Raw genomic sequence first — 26,427 nt, forward strand, 5'->3', positions numbered from 1 at the left:
TCCTGCAGCTGCTTACCTGGTATCTCCACGTCAGCCCATTTCTGGAAGGAGCCACTGAAGGTGTGCAGGTCCTGCTGGAAGTCAGCACTGCTGGCCAGCTGAAGCTCGTCACAGCCCTCTTCAGTGTGGCAGCGCGAATCGAACTTCACTGACAGATAAAAGGCCCCAGGGATGTGCACCTTGTCCTGAAACAGCAAAGGCAAAGGAGGATTTTTCAAGGAGTTGACACAGGATGTGCTGCTGTGTGGATTATAAAAAAAATAAAAAAATGCTGACAGTGGAAAGTTTAAATATAACCCGCAGCATCGGCACCATGCCTAATGCTAGGTGTGGGCTAGAGGGGTATAAAGCAGTGGATGAGTGGAACAGCATTCTCTTGAATGATGGCACTCCATCCAATACTTGTGGGATTTTGGGGATGAGGTGAGGTGGTGATCATCAAACATCCTGACTCACTACTGCTCTCTTTCGCTGAATGCAAGAGAGACAGATGCTCCAACAAAAGTAGGATAAACAGGATACACTTATTTGGGAAACAATGACAGAGCTGGTGTCCCAATACTTTTGTCCAAATCACTGTTAATATGTATCTGCCTCTCTGAACTGGATATGAGATGTGCTTCATACCTCAAAGTTGGTGTTGTTCTCATACGGGTGTTTGGACTCGCGGACCTGCACGGCCATCCCAGGCTCCTCCATGAACTGACATGCTGTAAGCGACAGACTACCCAGCATGATTTGGCTGCAGCCTTTCAACACTTTCTGCAGAATCTGAAGTACAGAATTAGAAGAGAACAGGCATGGTATAAATTATATCTTATGGGAGCCAGTGACGAATGATGTCCTCACAAAAGTAAAAACACGTCACACGATAACATTCTCCTCACTCACCCTCTCCCACAATGCCTTCTCCTCCAGCTGCATCAGCATGTCCAGGATGTAGGCCATGTGAGAAGCTCCACTCAGCTCCAGGTCCTCCTCCCTGATGGGGGCACCAGACGGCCAGTCGGCCAGCAGGGAAGCCAGCACGTGACGTGCGTACAGGATGGCGATGGCCTCGTTCACCTTGAAAAGATACTGGCGGACGGACTTGTTGCTGCGCGCGTCCAGCTCTTTATGCAGGAGGGCTGAACTCTTGGTGCGCCGCTGCTTGGCATAACTGAGCTGCAGGTCACTCTCTGTAATGGTGATCAGCTTCTGTGTCACCACATTGGTCTCCTCTGTGGCCTTCTCACAACGGCTGGGCTTAGACTGAAGGAGAGCAATCAACAGAAATGGAAAAGAAGCATGAGTAAAGGACAGGTCAGAACTAAAACCAGGCTAAAAGGGGTCAGTGCAGCTCCGATCTCAGATCTTAGCTTCAGAATCATGTTTAAAATTATGTTGATGCTCCACTGTCTTGTAATAGGGATAATCTAGTCTATATGGTATCTTCCTACTCTGCTGCTACTACTACACTATGTAACTACTATAGACAAGATCAAGAAAATTGCTGAGGTTGTTGACTTCAGGAAAACAAGCATCAACGGCTCCTCTGTGGAGATCGTTAAGAGCACCAAGTTCCTTGGTGTCCACTTAGCGGAGACCCTCACCTGGTCCCTCACCAGCTCTACAGCCAAGAAGGCCCAGCAGCATCTCTACTTCCTCCAGAAGCTGAGAAAGGCCTGTCTCCCTCCACCCATCCTCACCCTCTTCTACAGAGGGACCATAGAGAGCATCCTGAGCAGCTGCATCACTGCCTGGTTTGGGACCTGCACAGCCTCTGACCGCAAGACCCTCCAACGCATTGTGAGGACAGCTGAGAGGATCATCGGAGTCTCTCTCCCCTCCGTCATGGACATTTACACTGCCCGCTGCATCCGCAAAGCAACCAGCATTGTGGATGACTCCACCCACTCTTCACATAGACTGTTCTCCCTACTGCCATCAGGAAGAAGGTACCGCAGCATCCGGTCCAACACGACTAGATTCTGCAATAGCTTCTTCCCCCAAGCCATCAGACTTCTCAACTCCAGAGACTGAACTGATGTTGTTGTTTTTTTTCTGTTCCAAGCACTCACTCTCACTCTCTCTCTCTCACCATTGACCCCAGACAACATGGGTAGCATTTTTGCACAAAGCATTTTGCACAAATAACTACTACCTCACTGGACTCAATATTTATTGCACATTGCATAATTTGCACACTACCCCTAATTATTTATTATTCTTTGTCTGTATTGTGCTGTATTGTCTGTCTGCACTTGTGTTCTGTCTGTACCGTGTTTATGTTGCACCATGGTCCTGGAGGAACGTTGTTTCATTTCACTGTGTACTCTGTATGTAGTTGAAATGACAATTAAAACCCACATGAACATGAACTATGGTGATCAAGGCAGAACACCACTTGCGAGAACTACATAACCGGAGTCATATTTGTTTAAAATCCTATCATTTTTCTCTACAGCCCAAGTACACATGATTCTTCCACTTTCAGTCATGAATCTGTATCTCCCAGCTCCTCCAAAAATTCAAGTGAAAAGAATGTCCTTTAAGGTTGGCTCAAAGTGCGACTTACTCTTCCTGACTGTAGGGGGAGCCCAGGATTAAGAAATACCAAAGATGCTGCTTTAACCATAGTTTTTAGTGAAGGTCTGTAGATTCTCAGTAACATACCACGCAAGGGACAATGATCATGTCCGTGTCCACAGCTTTGGCGATCCGTTCCTCTGAGCGCGGGCGTTTGGTGGGCTGCCACTTCTGGGCCAGTGTCCGGATTGTCTCGTCTGTCTTTATTACATCTCCATCGAACCTAGGCAAAGACCACAGCCTTGGTTAAACTCCACTTTTTGTACAGCTCTTCCTACATTAGACAATGTCTAGCTTTATCATGATGTATGGCAATGAAAGGGAATTTGGAGTTTCAAATACATCTATTTTGCAATAAATCACATATATTTGAGGGCTGTGCATTGGCAAAAATCTGGAAATACAATACGTATCACGATATGTGGTTATGGTGGTTTTTGAGAATTAATACGGTGTTTAAAAACATTTCAATAATAAATGAGATGGTTCCTTACCGTTTCTGCACCTCTAGGAAGAAGGAGTCAGTCCTCTTCATCTGGAGCTCATACATGGCCCTCAAGATGTGCAGGGGGGCATTTAGGGCATCGTGTGTAAGCTACAAGCACATTAGCAGTTCAAGGTCACGACGCTCAGGTCAAACATTGGCAATTAAATTGCTAGGGGGTAGCTTTCTGAAGCAACTGAACAACTGAGATACAGTACATTACACCCTGTATTAACAGAGCGCATAACATATACTATATGGTCAAAAGTATTGGGACATCTGCTTATTCATTGTTTCTTTGAAAGAAAAAAAAAAGAAAAACTACTGCTGGATGAGTTTTAGCTCAAAAGAGAAAGCATCCAAATTCTGTATCATAATCCAATGGGGGCACCTTGTTAGGGCGTAGGAACTATAAATTACTAAACTGTAAAAACAGGGCACTTTTTTTTCTAACCTGGAAGCAGGCTTTTGTCTCTTCGTCCAGACCCTCCAGAGGGTCAGGCCGGTTGGGATCAGCATCATCAGTGCAGCAGCTGGAGTGGTCAGAGTCATGCTCCTTCTCTCTCTCCCGGTCCTCTTCACGCTCGCCACTGTCGCTGTCCTCTGCCATAGAGTGGATCTCTCGCTTGGAGGAGTACAACATAATGGAGAGGATCTCTAGGTCACGCAGGAGCCACATTTTGCTGAAGCCGGTGCCTTTGCTACACTTGCGGACCAGCAGCTGAGTGAGGCCAGCCCGCTGGATGGCTTCTTGTGCCTGTTCGCCGCTTTGTTGCTGCAAAGGGATACAGAGCCATATTGTTCATGTATGATGTCTGCTTGTGAAGAGCAGTTAGCCTGATATACAAATGTTTGGACTTATTTCAGTATTTGTTTACTTCATTGGATATTATTATAAACCCCGTCATATGACAAAATGTTATGGAGCAAACAAATATTATGGAGCATTCATGAAAAAAAGATAGGCTCTGCTTTTATTGGCTGGCTTATGTCACTAAGATGTATGTATGTAGCTCAGCATAGCCTAGCCTAGCCTGACCTAGTCTGACTTTAAACACTAATTAGTCCAATTAAGTTTCCCGGCCGGCCTTAGCACTTGGCTAAATTTACCGGCTTCCCTGCAAAGCACGGCTTATCCTCATCAGCCGGCAGAAGCATCTGGCTAGGTTCATTGGCTTCTCAGTGTTGCCAGTGCTTCTTGCCTTTTTAGCTTTCATATTCTCCTGAAATAGCTGTTGCGTGTAGCGTCAAAAGGCTTTCACTAGTGGGCTGAGTGTATGTAAATTATGGGGGCTGAAATAAATATAAGTAAAGACTGCTGCGTAACATTTTATGGAGCTTTGGAATTGGCCTGTTTTACAGCCCTGTTTTAGTGTTTGAGGGTCACAGTATGTCACTTTCATACACCAAACACCCATTTTTCATCTATGCCAAATACTGTTTGTCATGGATATTCGCTCAGATCTTGACCATTTCTCCCATACCAAACATACTGCCTATGGGAACTCACTCACTTGTTTTGGCTCCGCAGTCTATGTTCCATAGTACACTATGTGGCTAATATTAGTGCTCTGAGTGTGCGTGGATATTTGGATGTGATGATTACCTTAAGCGTGTTGTAGAGGCCCTTTAGAGCAAGTGAGAGAACCCAGGTGGCCTCCACTGCATCAGGCGCACTGCTCTCCACTCCTGTCTGCAGCAGCTGGCTCACTACGGAGATGAAGTTCTTCAGGTAGTGGTTTGGGTGGGCCTTGCTGTTGGGCGATAGTGCTGAACTCTCTGGACTGCTGCTTCTCTCCTCAGACTGCACCAGCTGGTAGTCCTTAACTGTGAAGTTCAGTAAATGCGGGTTCAGTAAATTAGCTGAACTTAAATACTGTCACATCTCAAGTTGGCCCTGGATCTTATTAAATGTGTTTGAGTGGCTTGGTGTGTAATTATTTCTGGTTAATGTTTTCATTCATTTTCAGAAGCTGTTAGAGAAAATGGCCAACTGCCAGATATAATGATAGTTTTCTGACCAAGGGGAATAGTGGGCTGAGTAAATATAAAAGCATGTAGCAGGCATTTAAAGTGTCAGATTAGTAAGGTGCCAGACAGGGTGTAAATAAGTTTTTACAACAGCAACAACAACAATACACCAGCTGAAGATGTGTGCGTTATGAATTTACATAGAGTGTACTGGGGGTTGTTTGGCTTACCTGTTCTCCTTTTACGGGTCTTCACGTCTACAACGGCGGCTCGATTCTTCTCAGTGAAGTGTTTAAGCAGAATGACATTGTGATGTTCATTGGCGTTGTCTATGAACACAGACTGTGTACCCATACACAGCACCTACAACAAACAACCGTTTGTTTAGCATACCTTACATTGATTTCTGATGCTCTGTAAGCTGCTTTTCACAACCCTAAACTAGTTTTAAATGTAAAAACTCTAAACAAATGCATGATGTTCCTCCAGACCTTCCAATATTTAATAATACTAAATATAAAACTAATATTTAATACCTTAAATATCAATATATCACTAGTCTAAAGGGATCCAGCTGATTTGGGCATCTGGTTGGATAATAATTGTACTTTCAAATGTTGTCATCAGTTATACATAATAAATAAATGATATTTATTATCAGTTTTGTATCAGTAATCTTGTAAGTTTTAATTATGGTGATGTGATGTATAGATTTGCATCTGCTAACACCCCAAAAAGTTAAGACTCCATCATACAGGTCCAAGATTTATCACCAGTGATCTGGTGTGTAAATGGGCATTATATTTAATTGTATATATATTTTATATTTATGTTTATGCATTATATTTATATTTAATTTTATTTAAATTTTGTATTTAATATTTAATAAACCTATTTTTAAAGTTTTCTTAGATTCATGTTCATTTTTTAACAATTGCTCAGAATTTTATTTTATTTTATTTTACTTTACTCTTTTATTTAGTTTTAACTCATTTTTGGTCCAACACTGTTTCTTTCATAGTTATTTTAACTGTTTCATTGAGTCTCTTGATTTGTAATTACTGATTGGCAACACTACAAATACCTCAAAGTATTCCTGAAATTAAATAAAAGGTTCATTGTCTGATTAATGGATTGATTAATGCCTCATCAGCATACCAACTTTACTGTGCATTTGGATAATCAGGTTTACCACTACTGGTGACTGGAGCCATTCGGCACAAAGGCTATTCAAATTTGAATGCTTGTTTAATGATACAGGAAGGAAGATTAATACATCACTCTAGCAAGATAAGGCAAATAAACAGCCCTACAACTGAGACTTGACAGCACCTCTTAAATTAATACACACAATGTATCTATTATCTATTAGTCACTAGAAACTGAATGTCTGTGGATAAAATGTCTCTACATTTCTTAAGTTTTGGAACACCATTTCACACTGAAATAAATGAAACTTCGATTCCAATTAAGGACATACTGCATTTTTAAAAATGCTACAAGATCCACATTCATGTTATTTTTTGATTCGAGGGCAGAAAGATTTATGTGCACATTCATGTAGGGGTGTGTTTCCATACCTCAGGGAAGACTACTAGTACAAGCAGAGTGAAGACGTTGGTTCGTCTGAGTTGCTGCGGTAACTGCTGAATGCAGTGGTCAGTAAAGGCTGCAATAACGCAACACCATTGAGGACAGGCCTTCAGGTTCCTCAAGATGTCTGCCACTGAGCATGCCCAGTCCAGACCGATACGGCTGCAAAAGAACAAATACACATGTAGTTGTTTTACATTTTACATAGTTATTACGGAAAAGATGTGAATAGCGTGTAGACATGTTCATATGATAATGATAAAATAACAATAATCCATAAAAACACCTTTTACTTCATGGTTCATGGTCTTTAACCCCTTAAAATATGACATTTCCAATTATTAAACTTACATTATTCCATTTCTACTAAACATTTCTTTGGATACAGTACGAGTTACTCAGTATCTTCCAGACCTATTTAGAATCCATAATGACTGTTCAATTAATCTAGTATGAATTATTTAGGTTGCACTATGAATAATTCAGTACTGACTTTACATTTTTCAATACCCCATATGTATTATTAAATATCTTTCATTAATAATTTAGTTTCCACTCTGACTTGTTCATAACTACTATCAATTATTCAGCATTATACATCTTCAGTTTCCAGTATGGATCAGTATCCAATACAGTTATTCAGGTTTCCATGGCCTGATGAAAACTGCTCCCCCTAAGCTTTCATTCATTTTCATAAATGTTTACACCACATCAACAAGGTCCTGGTGAAATGCATGCATGTCCCACCTGTCCAAGCACACAGCCCCGAGGCTGAAGAGAAGCTGGGTGGTCTTCCAGCCCTGGGCTTCAGGAGCAGCTCCATCAGACAAAGCCAACAGCTCGTATTTATCAGCTATAGCCTCACTCACAGCTGCGTCCGATTCCTCAGGCGAGATGCGGAGCAGGAGCTGTCCCAGAAGCCCCAGCGTCAAATGGTAGGCCTCATTCAGGCAGCCTGCATTGGAGATGACCACACGGAAGAGCAGCGGCAGGATGGGGCTCAGGCTGGACAGGGAAATTGTGCTGCCCTGTAAGAGTTCAAATGGTTGAGAGTCAAGCCTGTGGCCATTGCATTTACATTTTGTGTAAATAAATGCATGGCTCCTAAACGTCTCCTACTGCTCCCCAAGTGAGATCTGTGAGTCCAAAACGATGGACATCGGACAATCACAAGTAGTTCTTCGTTAGGCATATGTCACACTTTTGTTTTACAGAAGCTTCTATTTTCACAGCATTTAACAATTTTCAGGATTTCTGCATACATTAATGTATGCATCATAAGTCCTAAAACTATACCAAAAGAACTCAATTAAACAGCAGCATGGACAGCTATTTTTGTAGGTCCTTACATTACATTTGGATTGAGGCCTAGACTTTGACTTGGCCATTCAGCTTCCATTCAAAATTAATAGATTTAATCCAACCTGATCGCAAGGCAGCAAAGCAGTCTCAAACCATGACACTAAAGCAATGGAGGTGGCAAACTGAGCCTGGGTCAGTGTCTGATCAACTATATTTGTAAGCATCTGTTTTACTGCTAAGTTAGAGGGAAATAATCAGATACTGCAGAGGGGATTTTTCACACCGTGCCTGATTTTAACGAATTAAAAATAGGCACGTCAATTTTTGAAAATGAACGCACGTGAATTAATGGCATCTTTCACAGACCGGAAAAGGCCAAATCAGTGTTGAAGGGCTTAACGGACATGCGTATCCAACACAGCACGTGCGTCATGGCCATTTCCAGCGCCAGCGTGCCTATACATTCAGATGACTCTCCACTTTTGCTGGTGCTTACCGCATGGACTGAGCATGAGGAAACAGAAAGGTTTTATAGTCAAAATTTCACACATTTTGTCAGGGAGGCCGTTATTAACTGGACACATACTCAGCTGGCTTGCTTTTTTACTTTAGTACCGTTAATAAGCAAACTTCCACGGTATGATAACTGTGCATTTTAAGACTGTGGTATACCGTGAAAGTGGTTACTGCTGTAATCCTAGTCTGAATGCAGTGTTTGTTTTTTGTCACACAAAACATTTTTCATTTAAACCAAAAAGTAGCATTTTGGATTCATCTGTCTACATTACAATATTCCAATAGACTTCTGGCTTAGCTTCATGTGGCAGCAGTGTTCGTATTGGAAGGTAGTGGCTCCCTATTTGCTCACCTACCATACATGCCACTCTCGTTTAGTGTTTGACTGAAGGTGAACTCAATAACTCTACTTAGACTCCTTAGAACTGTAGGAGTAACAATCAGCTGATCTTAAATTAAGTAACTTCCAGTAACTCCAATGGGGTGCTGTTTTTTTTTTTTGCTGAGTGTGTTTATTTGTCTATTATTTCATGAGATTTTGGATTTGTAAGACGGTGTGACATATGACTATTAGCCCTTGTGGAAAGGAGTCAGAAAAAACAGGAAGTTTTGAAACAGAATACAAATTTAAACGTAAAACACTTTAAAAGTTACCGGTTTAGCTGGAGGCAACATGGCTGCTAGCAGTCCCAGAATCCTCTCCCTGGAGCACTCAGCAAACACATGTTCCTGCAGGGGTACTTTGGCAGTCCTATCTTCATTATCTTTACTCACTTCCAGGTTTTCACAGTTGTCACCGTTCAGTTCAACAGCTGAAAGAGAGGGAGCAAAACGTCAAGAGCTATACACCAACACAAATAAATACTTCCATCAGCCATAACACTAAACCACCATCTTAATATTACATAGGTCCCACTTGTCCGACTAAAACAGCTCTGATTTCCACAACACGTAGCCAGCAATAACTTTCAGCAGTTTGTGCTACAGTAGCTCCTTTGTGGGATTGGACCAGACCTGGAAAACCTGGCTTCTCACATACATCAAAGAGTTCTGGGCACCAAAACGTGGCCACTGGTTCAACGGTTGTCTTTACTTGGAGCACTTTGGGTAGGTACTGACCACTGCATAACGGGAACCCCGCAAGTCCTAACTGATGTTTTGGAGAAGTTCCAGTCACTCAGATCCTAATGCTCGCCCGTTTTTCCTGCCTTCAACACATTAACCTTCAAGGACTGACTGTTCTCTTACTGCCTACTATGTAGATCCCATCCCTTGACAGGTGCCATTGTCACCAAATACTCAATGTTATTCACCCAACCTGGTTTAAATGCTATGGTGGGTCTGTGCATTCAAACAGAGGGGTACTCCAGCCATTCACAAGTTAAGATCGACACACAGCCATGCATTTCAATTTCTGAAATCGAAATGATATGACTTCTTTCTCTCTTATGCACACAAATACAAACAGTCTTGTCATTCTCCAGAGGAATATTCCATCCACTCTCACCTTTGAGCCCTGGAGATAGTGTGTCCTCACTGGACACAGATAGTGTCTGACTCAGACTGGGAGACTCCAGCGTATCCTGGGAAACTAGCTTCCCTCGCCCCTCTTTCTCCTCAGTAACCAATGGGGCTTTAGGAAGAGAGGATGCGTCAGGAATCTTCTTCTGTAGAAATAAAAATGAGACAAAATGGAGAAGGTGATTAGAAAGGCTGCCAAAGCGTCCTTCCTGAAAATGTAATTACAGTATTCAGACATTCTGTGTAATTCCTGAATTAAGGTGTGTGAGAAAAGTAGGCAACTAGGTAATTGTGTTAAATGAATGGGGCTCAGAGTGACTCAGCAGTCTAATGCACTAATACACTATGGCCTGGGAGTCAAGCCATGCCTCTTTGCCATCAGCAGCCAGAGACTGAGCGAGCACAATTGACCAAGCTCTCTCTAGGTGGGCTCTCTTCTCTCATTACTCTAAAGCGATGTTGGCTGGTACAGGCTTCTGTTAGCTGGAGTGGTGAAACCGGGGAGCTGGCACATTGCCTGGCAATGCCGCATTGGTGGCAGTTTGAAATGAGGAGGTGGCTGGCTTTGCTTGTATCGGAAAAGTGGTTTAATTGGCAGTACCAAAAAGGTGAAAAATTAGGAAAAAAAAAAAAGAATGTGAACTTGTCTAGGGGTGCCAAAACATTTGCATAAAACTGTATGTATCAATTTATATACCAGTATATAAAAATAGACAAATCTTCAGTGACTGACTTTAGGGGGTGGCGGAGAGCAGATAGCAGCAGTGCTGCCGGGTAGGGAGGAGGTGTCCGTGGTGCTGATCTCCTGGCTGGACTCTGGGGAGGTAGGACACAGCTCACTTTCTGTAGTTGACTCATTAGGCGAGAGCAAGGACAAAAGGGCTGAAGCTCGCAGACCTAGAGAGAGTAAGAGAGAGAATGCAAGAGACAGACAAAAAAAATAAAATCAAACAATTACGTAATTGCATCACCTTTTGTGGTGTTCGAAAAATGTGATACACTAATAAGTCACATGACTTATAGGATTGAAACCACAACAATGATTGTCAGTTACCTTTCCCCGTCTGCCCCTTCATCAGACACTCTGTGATGAGCTCGGAGCAACGGGTCTGCAGGGCAGCGGCATAACCCAAGGCAACGGCATCCAGCGGCTCACCCTCCAGCTCCTGCTCGCAGATCAGCTCGGAGGTGAACAGGGCCAGGCCGGCAAACAGGAGCCAAGAGTAGTTGTGGATGTAGGGCTGGATCAGCCTGTGACGGTCACTGATGCGGATGGTCACCATGGGGTAGACTGTAATCCGGTGGGTGGGCAAATGACTGGAGTGAAGAGAGACAGAGAGAGAATTGGAATGGATGAGTCTAATTCAGGAACACCCATAAGTTGGTGTTCACTTCAAAAGAGATTGGAGCCCCCAGGTTTTGGATTACCTGTCAGGGTACTTCTTGGCATTGTAGCAGCCAAAGCAGAGGTCAAAGTCCTCACAGACATTACAGTTGATTCTGCTGCCCACAATGAGGCCTTGGCAGTGGTCACAGGCATATTCCATATTCACCATCTCGTGGTCATCCTCATGCCCTTCTGGTTTGGCTCCACCTAAAGAGAGCACCAGGACCAATAAGACAAGCACTACTTTCAAAATAAACATAAGAAAAACTGTTCCAGTACTGGTCTACTATGCTATTTTGTCTCATTTCTGTTGACTGAAGCCGTATGTCTTTTAGCACAGTGAGACAAGTCATATCTGCTTGTCTAATACTTAAGCAATATTAATGCAAATGGAAATGGAAAGTTTCAGAAAAATAAATACACAGAACAAAACAACTTAAACAATACATAAGCCTCTACTGCATTTTCAGATCTGTGATGATCTGTTCTTAATGGTGATACATATTTCTGTAACTGTACGCATCACATGCCTGATGCATTATATGGACAAAAGCATTGGGACATGACTCTAATTACTGAATTCAGGCGTTTCATTCAGTCCTATTGCCACAGTGTATAAAAATCAAGCACCTAGCCATGTCTAGTCAGCCTTTACAACATGAATGGGTTAGTCTAAAGAGCTCACTGTTTTAGAGCATGGTACATTTAGACCATGTAAAGTTACAGAGCAGGGTTGCAGAGCTCATAGAAGTGCTCTGCTAACAAAATAACTCAGAGTTTTAAACCTCCTCTGAGAAACATCAGCGCAAAAAAACACTGCATACAAGCCTTAAATCACCAAATACAGTGGATGGGGTCAGATGGCGTGACGTAAAGCACGCAACAACCGCACAGTTGGGCAGTCTAAACATGTTTTGGAGTGATGAATAATGTTTCTCAATCTGGCAGTCTGATGGACAAGTCTGGGTTTGGCGAATGCCAGGAGAACGTTACCTGCCTGACTGCACAGCACTAACTATAAAGTTTGGTGGGGGGGGGATCTTACTGATTCAGCACATTAAAACAATTTGGACAAGTGTATGCTTTCAACTTTGTGAAAACAGGTTGGGGAAGACCCTTTTTTTGTTCCAGCATGACTGGTCACCAGTGCACAAGGTCTGTAAAGGCTGTGATGAACTAGACCTGAGACTGTGAGCCAGGCCCTTTTTTCCAACATCAGTGTTTGACTTCATAAATGCTCTACTGAATGAAGTAGTAAATCATCCTACAGACACACTCCAAAACCTTGTAGAAATAAAAAGCTTTCTTCTATGCTACAGATTTTGTGGGGAACAAAACTAGTAGTTAAGGAGTTCTGTGGCTTACTGAGAAAGCATGTCTTGCACAGGTCCATGTCCATGCACTGCAGGCAGCGGTAGCGGTGCCCCGGCGCAATCCTCTCACAGCCATCACACGAGATCTCCACATTCAGGAGGTCACAGTACCTTGCGATGAACATGTGCATCTACAAAGAGAATGTGTCATAAAGTCACACAGTCAGATGTTTGAAATAGAATACAAGAGCTACAGTATATTTAAACTATTTAAAGGCATTGCTTCTAATGAAGAAAAGCAGATCTAGTCAAACACAACTTATGCTTAAAAACAGTGTGCAATTTTCCAGGGTTTGTGTTATAGTGTCAAAAAGCAGATTTGCACAGGGAGGTTTACTGAGCTAAAAGGCAAGTTTGCAGTTTAGGTTGATTTCACTTCAAATATTTACTGAGAGCTTATGCTGCCTGGCTCATGCTGTGGAATTACAACAGGCTTTGACATTTTTCCTGTGTTTACTAAGTCAAGACAAAGACACTGCCTGTTTGAAGAAGCGCACAGAGACACACTTTATGAGCAGCATGCCAGTATTTGCAAGATGACATGGGAAGATATGTAATAGACACCAATTATAGGCTCTACAGCTACATTGATGATTTCAATGACATCAATGACAAACAACACTCGTTCATGTGTCATGTTGAATGAAAAAAAAAATGAAGACTATAATGAACAGCATGGACAAAAATAATGAATAAATATTAAGTAATAAGTAAATTCTTTCCTTATCTAATGGGCATCATATTATAGTTGGAAGTGTGCCTGTGTTTACCTTTCTCTTGTCTTCCGGTGACGCCTGTGCAATCTTGTCAAACCATTTCTCAAACATGCCGTCCATACACTCATCCATCCACTCTGAGTTCCTCTCGTAGTCTGCAATCTCATCCTCCTCCGTCCACTGACTACAGTAGATAAGGTAGAACAATCATAAGGGAACATAAAGCTTCACCACTAATGTTCGTTTTAAACAATACACACATCTGAGACCACCAACAGCTTCTATTTTGCATTATTTCCTGATTTAGTCAGGTCAAGTGGGTTTTTATTGTCATTTCAACTATATACAGAGTACACAGTGAAACGAAACAACGCTCATCCAGGACCATGGTGCAACAGAGACACAGTGCATACAGAACACAAGTGACACAAGATCACAATTTTCTATTTTAAAGTAAATTGTAAATAGTGTGCTTAAAGTTTTTTAATTAACTGAAACAGTACAAATATTCAACTGCACACACTTTTAAACCCATAACACTATACTAGCATTAACAATCCAACAGTATGTGCTTTGTTCCACCACACACCTGATAGCGATATCGTGCACACTGATGTTCTCTTGAGACATGGTGAGCAGCAGGTCAGGGAGCTTGATGTCCAGAAAGAGACACAGGTCCTGCACCTCCCAGCTCATATCTAGCAGGTGCAGGAGGCATGTCTGCGCACAAGACAGGGCAGGCAGCAGCACCCTAGAGCAGCGACAAGAGGGTGAAGCAAATCATTATGTTTGGCAGGAAAAAAAATAGTACATATCCATATTTTGTTTAATTAGCATAAATGGCTTTCATACATATGTAATACATTTCCAAAGCTATTTCCAGTCAGGCACGACAAAGCTTTTGATGACATTGGACTCACTTGTCATTGAGGGCAGTGAAGCCTTGCACTGCATCTACCAGCATAAGAATCAGTTGATGATAGGAACGCCTGATCTGCTCTTTCAGTTCTGGCCCACATCCTGATAACTGAGAGAAATAACTGACACAGAGAGTGAGAGCGAGAACAAGAGAGAGTGAGAGAGAGTCATTTACATAAATCTATTACTGTCATAATTAACATCAGCTAATTGTGGAACTCCACAAGATATGCTAAAGCATACAGTTACCAAATAATTCACTAATAGTTTCTGCATTAGGAATAACAGCTGAACAACAAACGAATGCTGAAGTGGTTAAACCAAAAGTCTCGTTTAGATTTTTTAATTTACAATGGTAAGTTAATAGTCTGAATAGTGAGGTCATACTTGGTAAAATCTTTCTGGCAGGCCAACAGCTCTTGGAGGAACAAAATGCATGGTGCTTGGAAAAGATGCGGTTTTCCTAAGGACAGCAAACACTGCTGCACCATCTCCAGAACTTGACACACGCTCACAGCCTGGGACTTCTTCAAAGCGAGGGTCTGGATAACACTACAGACATACAGAGTTATACTTTACAAAATGCTACTTTACAAAAAAAAAGAGGAGCACACATCAATAAGAATAATAGTTATAATTATAATAATAATAATAATAATAATAATATCGCTCTTTGGATTTCTGAAGGTTTTTTTTTTACTTGTTTATAGTAATGCATATAATCCATTAACTTCTATGAATTATCAGTACTTCGTTGCACAATGCAACCTCTTTTTATCCCTTGAATTAAACAGGTTAGTTTGGGCTAAATCATTCATTTAGTTTTAATGTAAATGGGTTGTGCTTGGAACTGCTGAAGGTTGAATAAGCGGATATATGGAAATGCATTGTTTGCGACGCCTAAAAGCCATCAATTAAAAATTGGCAGGTCTTAATAGCCATATATGGATCACATTATTTGGAATTTTAAATGTCTAAATCCTTTAGCAATGTTTACTAAGGAGGTACAATGATGTTTATTCTATCTATATATCTATTAATATAGTATTCTATTAATATATTTATTATTCTGCGGATTAATCTTAAAGATTATTTTATCAGTGTCAGTGGCATGAGGTATGAATATCAAGCAATGTGGACAATCCGGCTTTATGGCACGTGCATCCTTCAGGTGGTTAACGTCACACTACAGACAACACATTAACATGTCCAAACTCTCACCTGCTCTCACTAATCACCATGTCCTTCATAAAGTTCAAGATGTGCTTGAGGATAGGGAATCTCTCTTTAACAGAAGGTGCAGCACGAGTCTCTTCCACGGATCGGAAGGAGAGTAGCCTCAGGCGGCCGCGGCTGAAGGGCGCCTTGCGGGCGAATGCTAGTGGGGACGCAGGTTCTCCAGACTGTGAGTGAAGGCTCTCAGTAGAGCCTCTGGAACCCTGGGCACTGGTGCTGGCACTGCTGGAAGCCCCAGGGTCCGAAGCAGAGGAGACCTGGGTCTGTACCCGAATGTGGTGGCTTGTCCCATTGGAGGTGGCAGCTTCAGCCCCTGTGGGAGTCTGAGAAGTGGAGGGAGATGAACAGGGCTGGAAATCTTCTTCAGATATGGAGACTGAGCGTGCGAGACGTGCAGCACTAGCACCCTCTGTTGGTTTAGAGGGGTCTGGGTCTGGAGGAGGTATGGGAGCACTACCAGAAGGGCTGAACCTGAATAACAGCAAGCTCTTACTGATGCAGATCTCAGCTGGAGAGAGAACAGAGTACCAGAGAAACAAATGATCAAATAGAGTGAAAGCACAAATTGTTAGTGATCAGTCATTAACTATTCATTAATATTTATTTATTAATAATCTATTAAACATTAATTTTATTAACAAATTTCCACTCTGTTACATGCAAAATAGAATTACTTTTTCATAAGGTGAAACACTACATGGACAAAAGTATCGAGACACCTGCTCAAACATTGTTTGTTCCGAAATCAAGGGCATAAAAATAATAATTTAGCCGGCTTTCTACTAAATTATGGAGCATTGCTCACAACTCACCTAAACATTCCATTGTGACTTCTCCATGGCCATCCTCTTTCTCTCCTGGAATACTGATTTTGCTAACTAGGGAACGCTGTTTCATCTCCAGCTGAAAAACAAACAATATGATCAATAAAAACCAATAAAATGGCACTCGTTTCATTTGACTGCATGAACAAGCAAGACTTACCATCCAAGTCCTAATGCCATCAGCAAGTGTATAGACCTGCATGAGGTCCTCACTCACACAGGTCTGTCCATGCTTAGCCACTGAAGAAGAAAGGAAGAAATGTGCATTTATTATCACATAAGCCATACTGTAGATTTATTAGAATTGAAGACCGTTCTAGTAAGCAGAACGTGATCTGTAGGAAGTAGAATCACAACTGAACCTTTTTTATTGCAATGTCAAAGCTGGCCAAAGCTACTGGGTCAACTATTCCAGATACAGCCAGTTTTACCAAACGATTCTTATTCATTTTCAAAGGTGCAGACAGCCTTCAAATGTAGACATATGGGACTTTATTAGTCTTCAGTAGTGTATTATTACTCACTAAAGTTCCTCAATGAAGTCTGAAGGGCTGGGGTGTGGTACACCATGGCTGCCCAGATGGCGTTCACTGCCTGATCAACCTTAAAGCCAGCAGCAAACTCATTTCTCATTAGATATTTCTTGCATGTCAGCATGAGGTTTCTCAAAATCTCTCCTCTTCCATCACAGGGGTCCTGGGAAGGATCCCAACGAGCAAACGCCACAAGGAATTCCACTAACTCGTCTTCGGAAGGGGCTGATTTTAGCTGGAGGACAGAATTAGGTTTAACAGAAGACTTTACAATACAGTTCAATGAAAAATCTAATTTCCTTAACATCTAGAAGAGGCACGTAGCACATAATACTGTTATCATTTCCCAATAATGCAACACCACCCAGAAAGGCAATAACCCTACTAACGTAAAAACAGGTCTTGACCTTAAAATGTAATACCATTTGTGCCAATAATATCAAACCTTATGGGTACATTACTGGGGATTATTACATTTAAATGCAAATCGCTGCCATATTTCTGGGTGAAGTGTGATGTAATGAACTATGTGCATCAATGCCTTTACCTCTTGTGTGACAGCGTTACAGGGTTCAGGCTCTCTGCTTCTGGCTGGACCACTCAGACCATGCCTGAAAATTGGCTTCCACAGAGGAGAGGCTAGCACATGGGTCATCAGGGCGGCAGGAAGTTCCTTCATACTGCGAACCTCTGCATAAACACATATCACAGCAAAAACAGAAATAAATCAGTAAACAATTATAAAATAAATAAATAAATAAATAAATTTTAAATTCTAAGGAACTGCAGCTTGCTTCTTATATATACTCGAAAGAAATGAGTTTCTGGATTTTGAAGGGCCTCTCAGTAGACAGTATTCTGTTTCTATTCTGATCAACTCATTTTTCGTTATGTCTTACGCAGATCAACAAATAAAATAAAGTTTGTAAAGTCTAGTAGTAAAAATTCTTCACAGAGCAAAGGTAATGATCTACAATCTTTTCTTAAAACATTAAAAACAACAAAGAAACTTGACCTAGCATGTCAGAATGCTTTAAAAGAGACCTACATATACTATACCATTATTAACAACATAGCTGTTACAGGACCAACCCCACTGGTCCACACAAACGTCCATATCAACCAGTTGAAGCAGCGTACCATGAGTGGATTTGAGAGCCATAGTTCGAGAGGCCAGGCGGCCCATCAGCCGTGAAACAAGGAGCTGCAGGTCAGAAATCCAGGAAACGTTAATATCCGGCAAACCGTAGGCCGTCACTGTAAACTTGTAGCCCCACTCTGTGTTACTGCTGTCCGAGTGGAAGAGAAACTGCAGCTGGTGACCAGCCTTGAACGTGACTTTCTGTAAAACATGATAAACAACCTTGTTTGGAAAAACATATACACCTTAGCAGAGAAAATACAATGGTAAAATTTCAAGAGAAGCTAAAATGAATTAATCACAAATAAAAAACCAACAGACCTTTGGCCACTTCTCAGTGCCGACTTTCATGTCATATCGTACTTTGCCTCCTCTGGAATCAGTAAACTCCAAATAGTCATACCTGTCAATTTGGGAAAACACAAACACATTAGCAGAGAATAGTCTGACATTTATTTACTTTTTACATGACAAAATAAATTATTTCAGTCTATAAAGCTGCCAGAAAGGGGCAGCAGGAAGATTCAGGAACACAACTCTGTACCTTTTCTCTGTCTCACAGCGTTCATCAAACTCCACCTCAAAATAGGTGGCCCCAGGGCACAGGAACACTGTGTTTTCGTGTTTGCTGTCCTCATAGTCATGAGGAGACTCCATGGTCCAAGTCTTCAATACCACGGGCTGCTGGGGATTCTGACAGCCCTCCATATCAGCCTACAAAAGTAGCAAACCAAGTTTCCTGAAGCATACTTACTAAACCTGGTAATTAACTGTGTGAGTAGTAGCAGATGTATTTAAGTAAGAAACCACCAAACTACACTGGACTCCGGTCTTTCAGGAGCAGAATTGAAGACCCCACTATTTACATTAATTACTCCATTAATTACAATATTATTATCGTGAATTTTTGCACTTGACTTCAGATTTAATGAGTTAATTGCTTATAATGTTCATAAGGTAAGCCACACTCTTCATCACTCTTTTTATCCATACAAACGCACAGCTGACCTTTGAAGTATCCTCTGTGCTTCTGGAGAGCTCTTTGAGTAGTTCCAGCAAAGTGAAGAAGCTCCTGAGCAGCACACAGTGAGGGATGTCCAGGGCACTCAGCTCCAGAAGGAAGATCACCTAGACAACATTGACATCACAGCAGACATCAAGCATTATAAGCACATCGGGCATTATATTTGAAGCATGATGCTTTAATTGGCTACTGCTCGTACCCTAAAGTCCTGGATGAATGTGTGTTTATTCAGAGAAGTAGAACTTATGCCACAACAGTTTTGTGCAGGAATGATGTCTTTACATTAATCATTTTATCCCTTGAAGTCTGTATAAAGGATTCAAGCCAATAGAAGTAAACAGAATAACAGCTTAAGGGCATTTTCACAGCCGAAAGTCTGGACCAAGGTTTATGCTTTTGCTACATTGTGTTTATGTGATTTAGTTTGTTTTGGCTCAGGTTGTAATTTAGCAAGGGCACTAAAGAAATCAGCATTATACGTCCAGTCATTATCGTGGGCTAAATGACTGGTTTGTAGAGGGGCATGCATGTGACTTTCTCACTTGTTCATCAAACCAAATTTCAATTAATTATTTTTTCCTCCACCCATGAGTTTCCACAGCTCAGTTTTACTTTTATTCCGGTTCTTTTTCTTCTTCTATTGTTTACTGGTTGATAACCTGCCTCAATCGTCTGCAATTGGTCCGAAAGTCCGAGCCATGCAAAAAAGTGTTTTCACACCATGGTTCAGTTCTTTCCAGACTGAGACAAACTCTTTCAGTCTGACTAAAGTTTGGTCCACTGGCAACTTGGATCGAATCAAACTGAAACACCGGTCCAGATCAAACAAGGTGGTGTGAATGCGTTGTTACAGATATGACATGGGCCCATCCCAGCATCATTTATTCCCATACTGGCAGTGACAACCCAATAGATTGTCCGGAAGAACCCTAGAAGAACTTGCCACCCCTGATGGATATATAAGTACCAGTTGTCTGGTTGCCATAGAGAGGATAGAGCCGCCCAGTTTTGCTGTGATGTCCGCACCGGAGTAGTCCTCTAGTAGTGCACTCAGGGTGGATCTGGTACTCTCCAGGAACTGATCCACATCTGTACGAAAACAAGCACAAGAATACCCCTTCTCAGTTACACAGAACACCAGAGCAAGGAACATAAACAGATCACTTGCTGCAGTTCAATGTAATGTATAAACAAGATTACATGTCAGACACCAGTTACCAATCTCAGGTAACAATGGTGTCTGGCTTCTTGAGGTCAAAAAGGTGAGGTGTGTAAATCTACACTATCCTTACTTACTGATCACATCAAGGAGGAAGGGCTGACAAATGCAAATAAAATCACAACCACTGCATTCAAAAACGCACCCGATTTTTATATACATTTATATAAGAATAAAGCAGCCACTTTGAATAGGATGTTCAAATGTTTCAAACAAACAAGCTGGAGGTCAAATTGAAGTAACCAAAGGGAAAAAAAAAGAGCTGATTCAAGGATATGTTTAAGCAAGTCTCTTTCCATTTATCACCACTGTGAAATTAACATGCTGAATTAAAAAAACATTATCGTTAATTAAAATGAATCGTGCTATTCATTCGAGGTCATATCATCCAGTACTATTTGTAACGGCAACACATTTCTGGAAGAAGTGGTGCATTTTATGAAAAAGAAGGCGTAGAGGTGCCAAGTCTTTATTTTATTAGCTTTGTTGAAAAATGACTACATTAGTGACTGTATGAGGCTTACATTTCATCAGGATGTCTCTAGCCAGCTCAGTGGCCGTGGTCGCTTCTCCTTTGAGCTGCAAGAAGCACCAAGAAAGCAAACTGCCCTGAAGAGCCCAGAAGAGCGACAGCAGGTCCTTCCGACTGGGTCTTCCGCTACAGTCCACCATCATCACTTCACACTAACATATATAAGCACACAAACAAACAAACACACACACACACGCACGCACGCACACACAGGTCGAGAGATTAATAGCACTAAATAACAAGCCTATTATTTTAAAGTAGAATTTTTACTTACAAAAAATTGAAATCTAATGAACATGATTGATCACTAGATGCAGTCGATCAGCAAACACGTTTTATATCTGACCTAATTCTTTAGTCCAGGACAGGAAACGTTGGGCTAACATGGCTTACAAACACTGGACTTGGACGTCATCAATCTCATTCACATAAACACATGCCAACTAATGTCTCTTCTATTCAAAGTCATCCCAGAGCTTCATTTTTTCAAACAGGAGACTAGCGTTGCTAATACACTCCTAACTTATACTGTCACCAGAGTGACCAGATCTGACAGATCAGAGTCTAGCACACTTTGCTGATATCCCTGCTTTGGTACAGTCACTAAACCCGGTCATTTATAGATAGGTTATGCTTCAGCTAGAAAACTATGCAGGAATCTGGGCCTCCAGGAGCTGAGTTCCCCACCTCTGCTTTAAAGACAAGATGTGGGCATCAACTTTAAAAAAAAAAAAAAAAAAATGATGTACATGTGTGAGTTAAAAAGAAACAAACCTCTTTAGTGGCAACATGTAGTAAAGTATCCATGACGATGAGAATAGGGGAGATATCGAAGTCAGCAGGAGCTCCTTTGGGAGGCAGTAGCAGCAGACCGCTTGGGTCCTTATCACTGCAGAAACACAAAGCAGTCAGTGCACAAGAACACTTAATTATACATTAAGTACACAAATAATAAAGACTTCTGTGGTACATATTATACACACATACACACATACATATATGGAATATATGGAATTAAAGCCTCTGGGCTAACATGTCTAACAAACACTGGACTTGGACTGTCACCATCTATTGAGTATGCTATATAAACTGAGCAAGATCCTTAAAATTCCTTTAGTAGTAGTCTTTCATTTTTGTTTCACCATTTTTTTTTTCAAATGTTTTTTTTTCTATCCAAAATCAGAGCCGTCTTTTTTTAAACTGGTATCGGCCTCATACTGATACCGGTTGTTCCCAGAAGTTCACACAACAACAGTGCTTTTGTGGGCATTACTTCTGTTTAGCGGCGTTACTTGTGCGTGTCCGAGTGTGTTAAGATTACCTGAAATAATTGCAGAGTGACTCAAACGTCAGCTTAACTGACTCTGGCTGCTCTTCCTCTGTTATGTTCTTCTAAAACATACAGAAACACAACATGAAACACACAATGCACCTTTTCTCAGACATGCCATCATTTTCTTCATTTTTGTCATAGAACACCCACCAACCCACACTAACCATCATGTCAAAGAGCTTGTTTCGTCTGCTCTGTTTGTCTGGGTAGAAAATGGCTGCACCGCTAAGGATGGCTTTCACTGCCTCCTTCCTCAGAGCTTTCTCCTCAGCAGACTCGCCTTCAGGCCCGTCCACCACTGCAATCAAAAGCAACACGGACATCCACACTAAACTTAATGACAACTTCTCAATTACACACTATCAGAACATAACCATTACTATGTAGTTAGGATGCTGTGTTCTCTATTTTTACAGATTGATCAGATTTAAATACTGTGAAAAAATATATAAAGATAAAGATTCATTCAAAACCCTTACCACAAAGCAAACTGTCAAATACATTACCAACTGGATGGGCAATATGGTAAAAACAAGCTAACATTTAAAGACAGATTTCATGATGCACAATACTTAATATAACACTTCAAAAGGGATGACTGAGATGATGCAGCCACATATTATTTCCATTCTGATGTAAAGGATCCAAATACTTGAAGACTTATAATTGATGGAATCATGAATTCTGCTCTTGATCACAAAATCTTGTAGGAGAATGTCTGCACGTCAGTTTGTGATTTGAAGCTCAAGCACAGCTAAGCTATGCAGCAGGACAATGATCCTCTGAATTGCTCCAATGAAACTAAATGAAGGTTTTGGAGTGGCTCAAGTCAAAGGCCTTACTTGGATCTCATTAAGATCCTTAAACAGGAAGTTAACGCGCAAAAACACTGCAACATACCCGAATTAGCCAATTTTTTTTTACAGGGGTTACATAGGTTTTGAATAATTCTTACATAAAAGAAAACATTATTTAAAAGCTGCATTTTGTGTTTACTTGTGTGTCTTGTGTGTCTATTTTAAAAGTTGTTGGACAAGCAGAAATATTTAAAAGGTGCAGAAATAGAGGAAACTGGGCAAATACTGGGCAAATACTGGGCAAATACTGGGCAAATACTTTTTCACAGCACTGTATGCTCTGAATATCACATGGCTCTGGCACGATTATCCAGTAAGGTGTAGAAAATTGTGCTGATGAATGACTGAGAGTAGTGTGGTTGACTGTACCCTGACACAGGTGACTGCAGAGCTCCCCTACAGCCTCAGCAGGGTCCACATCTGTGCTCACTGATGCTAAAGGTGCTGCAGCCGATGATGATGACGATGATGCTGTGTTCTCCAGGGGTCGCCGGGTGTCTGGTAAGGCGGGAAGAGCTGGGAAACAGTTCTGTAGGAGCTGCAGCAGGACAACCCGTGTTCTTACTGCCTCCTCTCCATCTCTGAGTACACAAACACACAAAAAATAGTCTGTAGTAACCCTGAGATATACATATGCTATCCACAGCACACATGACCACTTTTTAACCACTAAGCAGTGTTTTGGATATCTGTGTTACTGTCTTGAATCCATTTGCTAGATCACACACACACACACACACACACACACACATTAATTAACTGATGAGCTGAAGAGTGTGTGAGACATTACAAACTGTGCAGGACTGAAATTGATGACCCCATGGTATGTACTTACATAGACCTGAGTTTTCTGTAGAAGTCCCAGAAGAGCTGCAGGTTCAATCCACTGAAGTCCAACAGAGCCTTCTGCTTGTGCAGCGTCATGTCCTAAAATAAGACACAGACACAGATGTAGCCTGCAGGAGCCATATTTGGATGGCAGACCAAATCCAGTCCTTATCAAGCACTACCATTCGAATCATCTGTGACATCACTAATATTTATGGCATTTAATCATAGCTTATTGCTGTATAGACTGACCTATGGTGGGTATTTTACATGATATTTAAAGTTTCTGGTGAATTAATTATAAAATAATAATAATGATGATGATTCATAATGATATACAGTCTAAAATTACTCAGACTTTTTTAAAATCGTCTTCCTGGAGACCTGATCACTATCCAAAATTTTACTTTTGAACAGTTGTGCAATGCGCATGTGTGTTACCATGTCTCGAGTGAGCTGCTGAATGAAATAGAGTGTCTTCTTGACAAGAGTGAGGTTTGTGACAAGACCACAGTCTGCCCCCTCTGGCTGCATGCTCAGCTCCTCTCCCCTCTCAAGTCTCTCAGTATCTGGACACGTGTATCCGCTGAAGGTCATTCGCTGGACTCCAAGACGCTCCGCCGAGTCCTGCCGTGTGCACAGGAACTTCACCATCAGGAACTAAGGAAGGAGATACATCATGTCAGTGGAGAGTGTGGAGAATGTTGAGGTAATTATTATCTAATGTAAGCAGTATTTCTGGACAGATATCTTCTATGGGCCCAGTGTGAACTTTATATTTTCTTACACTGGAAATAGACAGTAATGGGAGTTCCACACATTGTGAATGGGAAAGGTACAGAGAAACAGAGAAAATAAAGGCAATGAGAGGGATAGAGGGTAGAAGCGAGAATGGAGGAAAAAAGGGAGAGTTCCTACATTGGACACACGGCACAGCTGCAGTTTGATCTCTGCATCATTCCAGTCGTCCTCTAGTTCAAACCATCCCACAGGCTCCTCCTCTGTCATCTCTACTGCTTTCGAGCTGGAATGCCTGTGTTAGAGGATTGGTGAAGGAGGACAGACACAAAGAATAAGAATCACATTTGACTCCCTCCACAAGACAGCACTCTTACTACAAATGTCACACCCACCCTAATCAAAAACATAGCAGGTACCATCACAGACGACTACACGCAGTCCCTCTCTTTCTTGTACACACACACACACACATATTTAACTAAACAATCATAACCCCAAGTGAACAACATGCCCTATTTTTATGAGTCCTATTTAAAATGACCGATTATCTTCAGCAGAGAAAATCCCCTGCTCTGACAGGACACAGCTCAAGTGCACCTGAGCAAGGCAACTGTAAAATACATAGCATTCTGGGACACAAGTAAAACACAACCTGCATGGTGGTAGCTGGACTGAGGAGGGGACAAGACAGCTCTATTCGCCAGACAAACCTAGCTGCTGACAGCAATAACAAAACAGGGAGGACTTTTTTTAAAAAAGCTAATCTGTGTTTGGCTTACTTGTCTTGAATAAACTCTTTGTAGTCCTTAAAGTCCCAGGAGTCGTACTTCTTGAACCTCTTAAAGTGCTTTTCTGCGTCAAATGCCTCAGTGTCATTATAAGAAAACACTAGGCCACATTTAGCCCCTATAGCCCCTTTTCGCACCTGTGAAGGAAAAACAAATACATCGCTTAATGAACTACTAATATGTCAGAAGCCTAAAAATATAACTGAAGTGAGACTATAAAACATTACAGACTATTTTCTTTTTTTTTTTTTCAGACAATTTAGAATGTTTTTGATGCAGTATTTACTATACTATTGTAGAAAATAGCGAATAGTGCATACCATAGTGTATATTGTACCATATTTGTTACGCAATAAAAATATTGAAATCATGCATCCATAACAACAATCCATGTAGATGTAGCCCCAATTTCAACACATTATAAATTATCACATATCGAATATATCGACATTAAAAGATGTCAAAAGATGGAAATATATGTATATCACTCAGCAGTACTGACTTTATATAAATCATGGAAGCACACTTTCTGAAGCTTTCTTGATGATGCAGCAATAAGGTCAGACTCACTTTGATTCTGAGCTGTGTGACTTGGAAGCACCTCTGGCCCTCAGTAGACAGAATCACGCTGGCTCTCCTCTTTCCACTCTCAGTCAGAAAGCCTGCACAAATCAAAAGGCTCGTAAATGTCTCATCTCAATATAAAAAGCTAGTCTTCAATTTTTTGCCTAAGCAATAGATACAAGTGACAACCTGAGCTACAGTCCAACATACACTGAAGTTTTAAACCTGTTCCATCCAAAATTCATAGCCCCTTCCCAGAGGTATCTTTCATTGTGTATTTCTACTTTAAACATTTATAACAGGGAATTCTGAAAATTCACCGGACATGACAGTTCAAATGTCTTTAATAGTCTTCAATAAATAAAGGCCTATATCTACAGTTAGAAGTGGAGAACACACAGGAACAGTTTATATATATATATATATATATATATATATATAAACCTGCACATAAATTA

General features: G+C 41.3%; 1 protein-coding gene across 2 annotated transcripts in view; it reads right to left on the minus strand.

Moving 5' to 3' along the window:
- Positions 1-26,427, minus strand: part of zzef1 (zinc finger, ZZ-type with EF hand domain 1) — a 54,065-nt gene that overhangs the window by 16,490 nt on the left and 11,148 nt on the right. The window contains exons 10-49 of one of the 2 annotated variants that reach the window (XM_072667897.1): positions 25,976-26,067; positions 25,397-25,542; positions 24,795-24,909; positions 24,318-24,536; positions 23,884-23,975; positions 23,418-23,629; positions 22,356-22,489; positions 22,180-22,247; positions 21,633-21,747; positions 20,851-21,010; positions 20,075-20,196; positions 19,092-19,211; positions 18,628-18,797; positions 18,405-18,486; positions 18,083-18,284; positions 17,490-17,632; positions 16,934-17,177; positions 16,570-16,649; positions 16,398-16,488; positions 15,571-16,093; positions 14,737-14,901; positions 14,352-14,471; positions 14,021-14,182; positions 13,486-13,615; positions 12,708-12,846; positions 11,384-11,549; positions 11,010-11,272; positions 10,689-10,852; positions 9,942-10,101; positions 9,089-9,246; positions 7,364-7,644; positions 6,604-6,778; positions 5,254-5,386; positions 4,659-4,879; positions 3,507-3,827; positions 3,063-3,163; positions 2,656-2,791; positions 892-1,251; positions 628-771; positions 17-185 (exon numbers count right to left, since the gene is read on the minus strand). In XM_072667897.1, the coding sequence (XP_072523998.1) occupies positions 17-185; positions 628-771; positions 892-1,251; positions 2,656-2,791; positions 3,063-3,163; positions 3,507-3,827; positions 4,659-4,879; positions 5,254-5,386; positions 6,604-6,778; positions 7,364-7,644; positions 9,089-9,246; positions 9,942-10,101; positions 10,689-10,852; positions 11,010-11,272; positions 11,384-11,549; positions 12,708-12,846; positions 13,486-13,615; positions 14,021-14,182; positions 14,352-14,471; positions 14,737-14,901; positions 15,571-16,093; positions 16,398-16,488; positions 16,570-16,649; positions 16,934-17,177; positions 17,490-17,632; positions 18,083-18,284; positions 18,405-18,486; positions 18,628-18,797; positions 19,092-19,211; positions 20,075-20,196; positions 20,851-21,010; positions 21,633-21,747; positions 22,180-22,247; positions 22,356-22,489; positions 23,418-23,629; positions 23,884-23,975; positions 24,318-24,536; positions 24,795-24,909; positions 25,397-25,542; positions 25,976-26,067 (6,798 nt within the window). Of the gene's footprint in view, positions 1-16; positions 186-627; positions 772-891; positions 1,252-2,655; positions 2,792-3,062; positions 3,164-3,506; positions 3,828-4,658; positions 4,880-5,253; positions 5,387-6,603; positions 6,779-7,363; positions 7,645-9,088; positions 9,247-9,941; positions 10,102-10,688; positions 10,853-11,009; positions 11,273-11,383; positions 11,550-12,707; positions 12,847-13,485; positions 13,616-14,020; positions 14,183-14,351; positions 14,472-14,736; positions 14,902-15,570; positions 16,094-16,397; positions 16,489-16,569; positions 16,650-16,933; positions 17,178-17,489; positions 17,633-18,082; positions 18,285-18,404; positions 18,487-18,627; positions 18,798-19,091; positions 19,212-20,074; positions 20,197-20,850; positions 21,011-21,632; positions 21,748-22,179; positions 22,251-22,355; positions 22,490-23,417; positions 23,630-23,883; positions 23,976-24,317; positions 24,537-24,794; positions 24,910-25,396; positions 25,543-25,975; positions 26,068-26,427 lie in introns of both variants that reach the window. The other variant, XM_072667820.1, reaches the window with a different exon arrangement.

Source organism: Salminus brasiliensis, chromosome 1 (genome assembly GCF_030463535.1).
Source record: "Salminus brasiliensis chromosome 1, fSalBra1.hap2, whole genome shotgun sequence".
Lineage (NCBI taxonomy): Eukaryota > Metazoa > Chordata > Actinopteri > Characiformes > Bryconidae > Salminus > Salminus brasiliensis.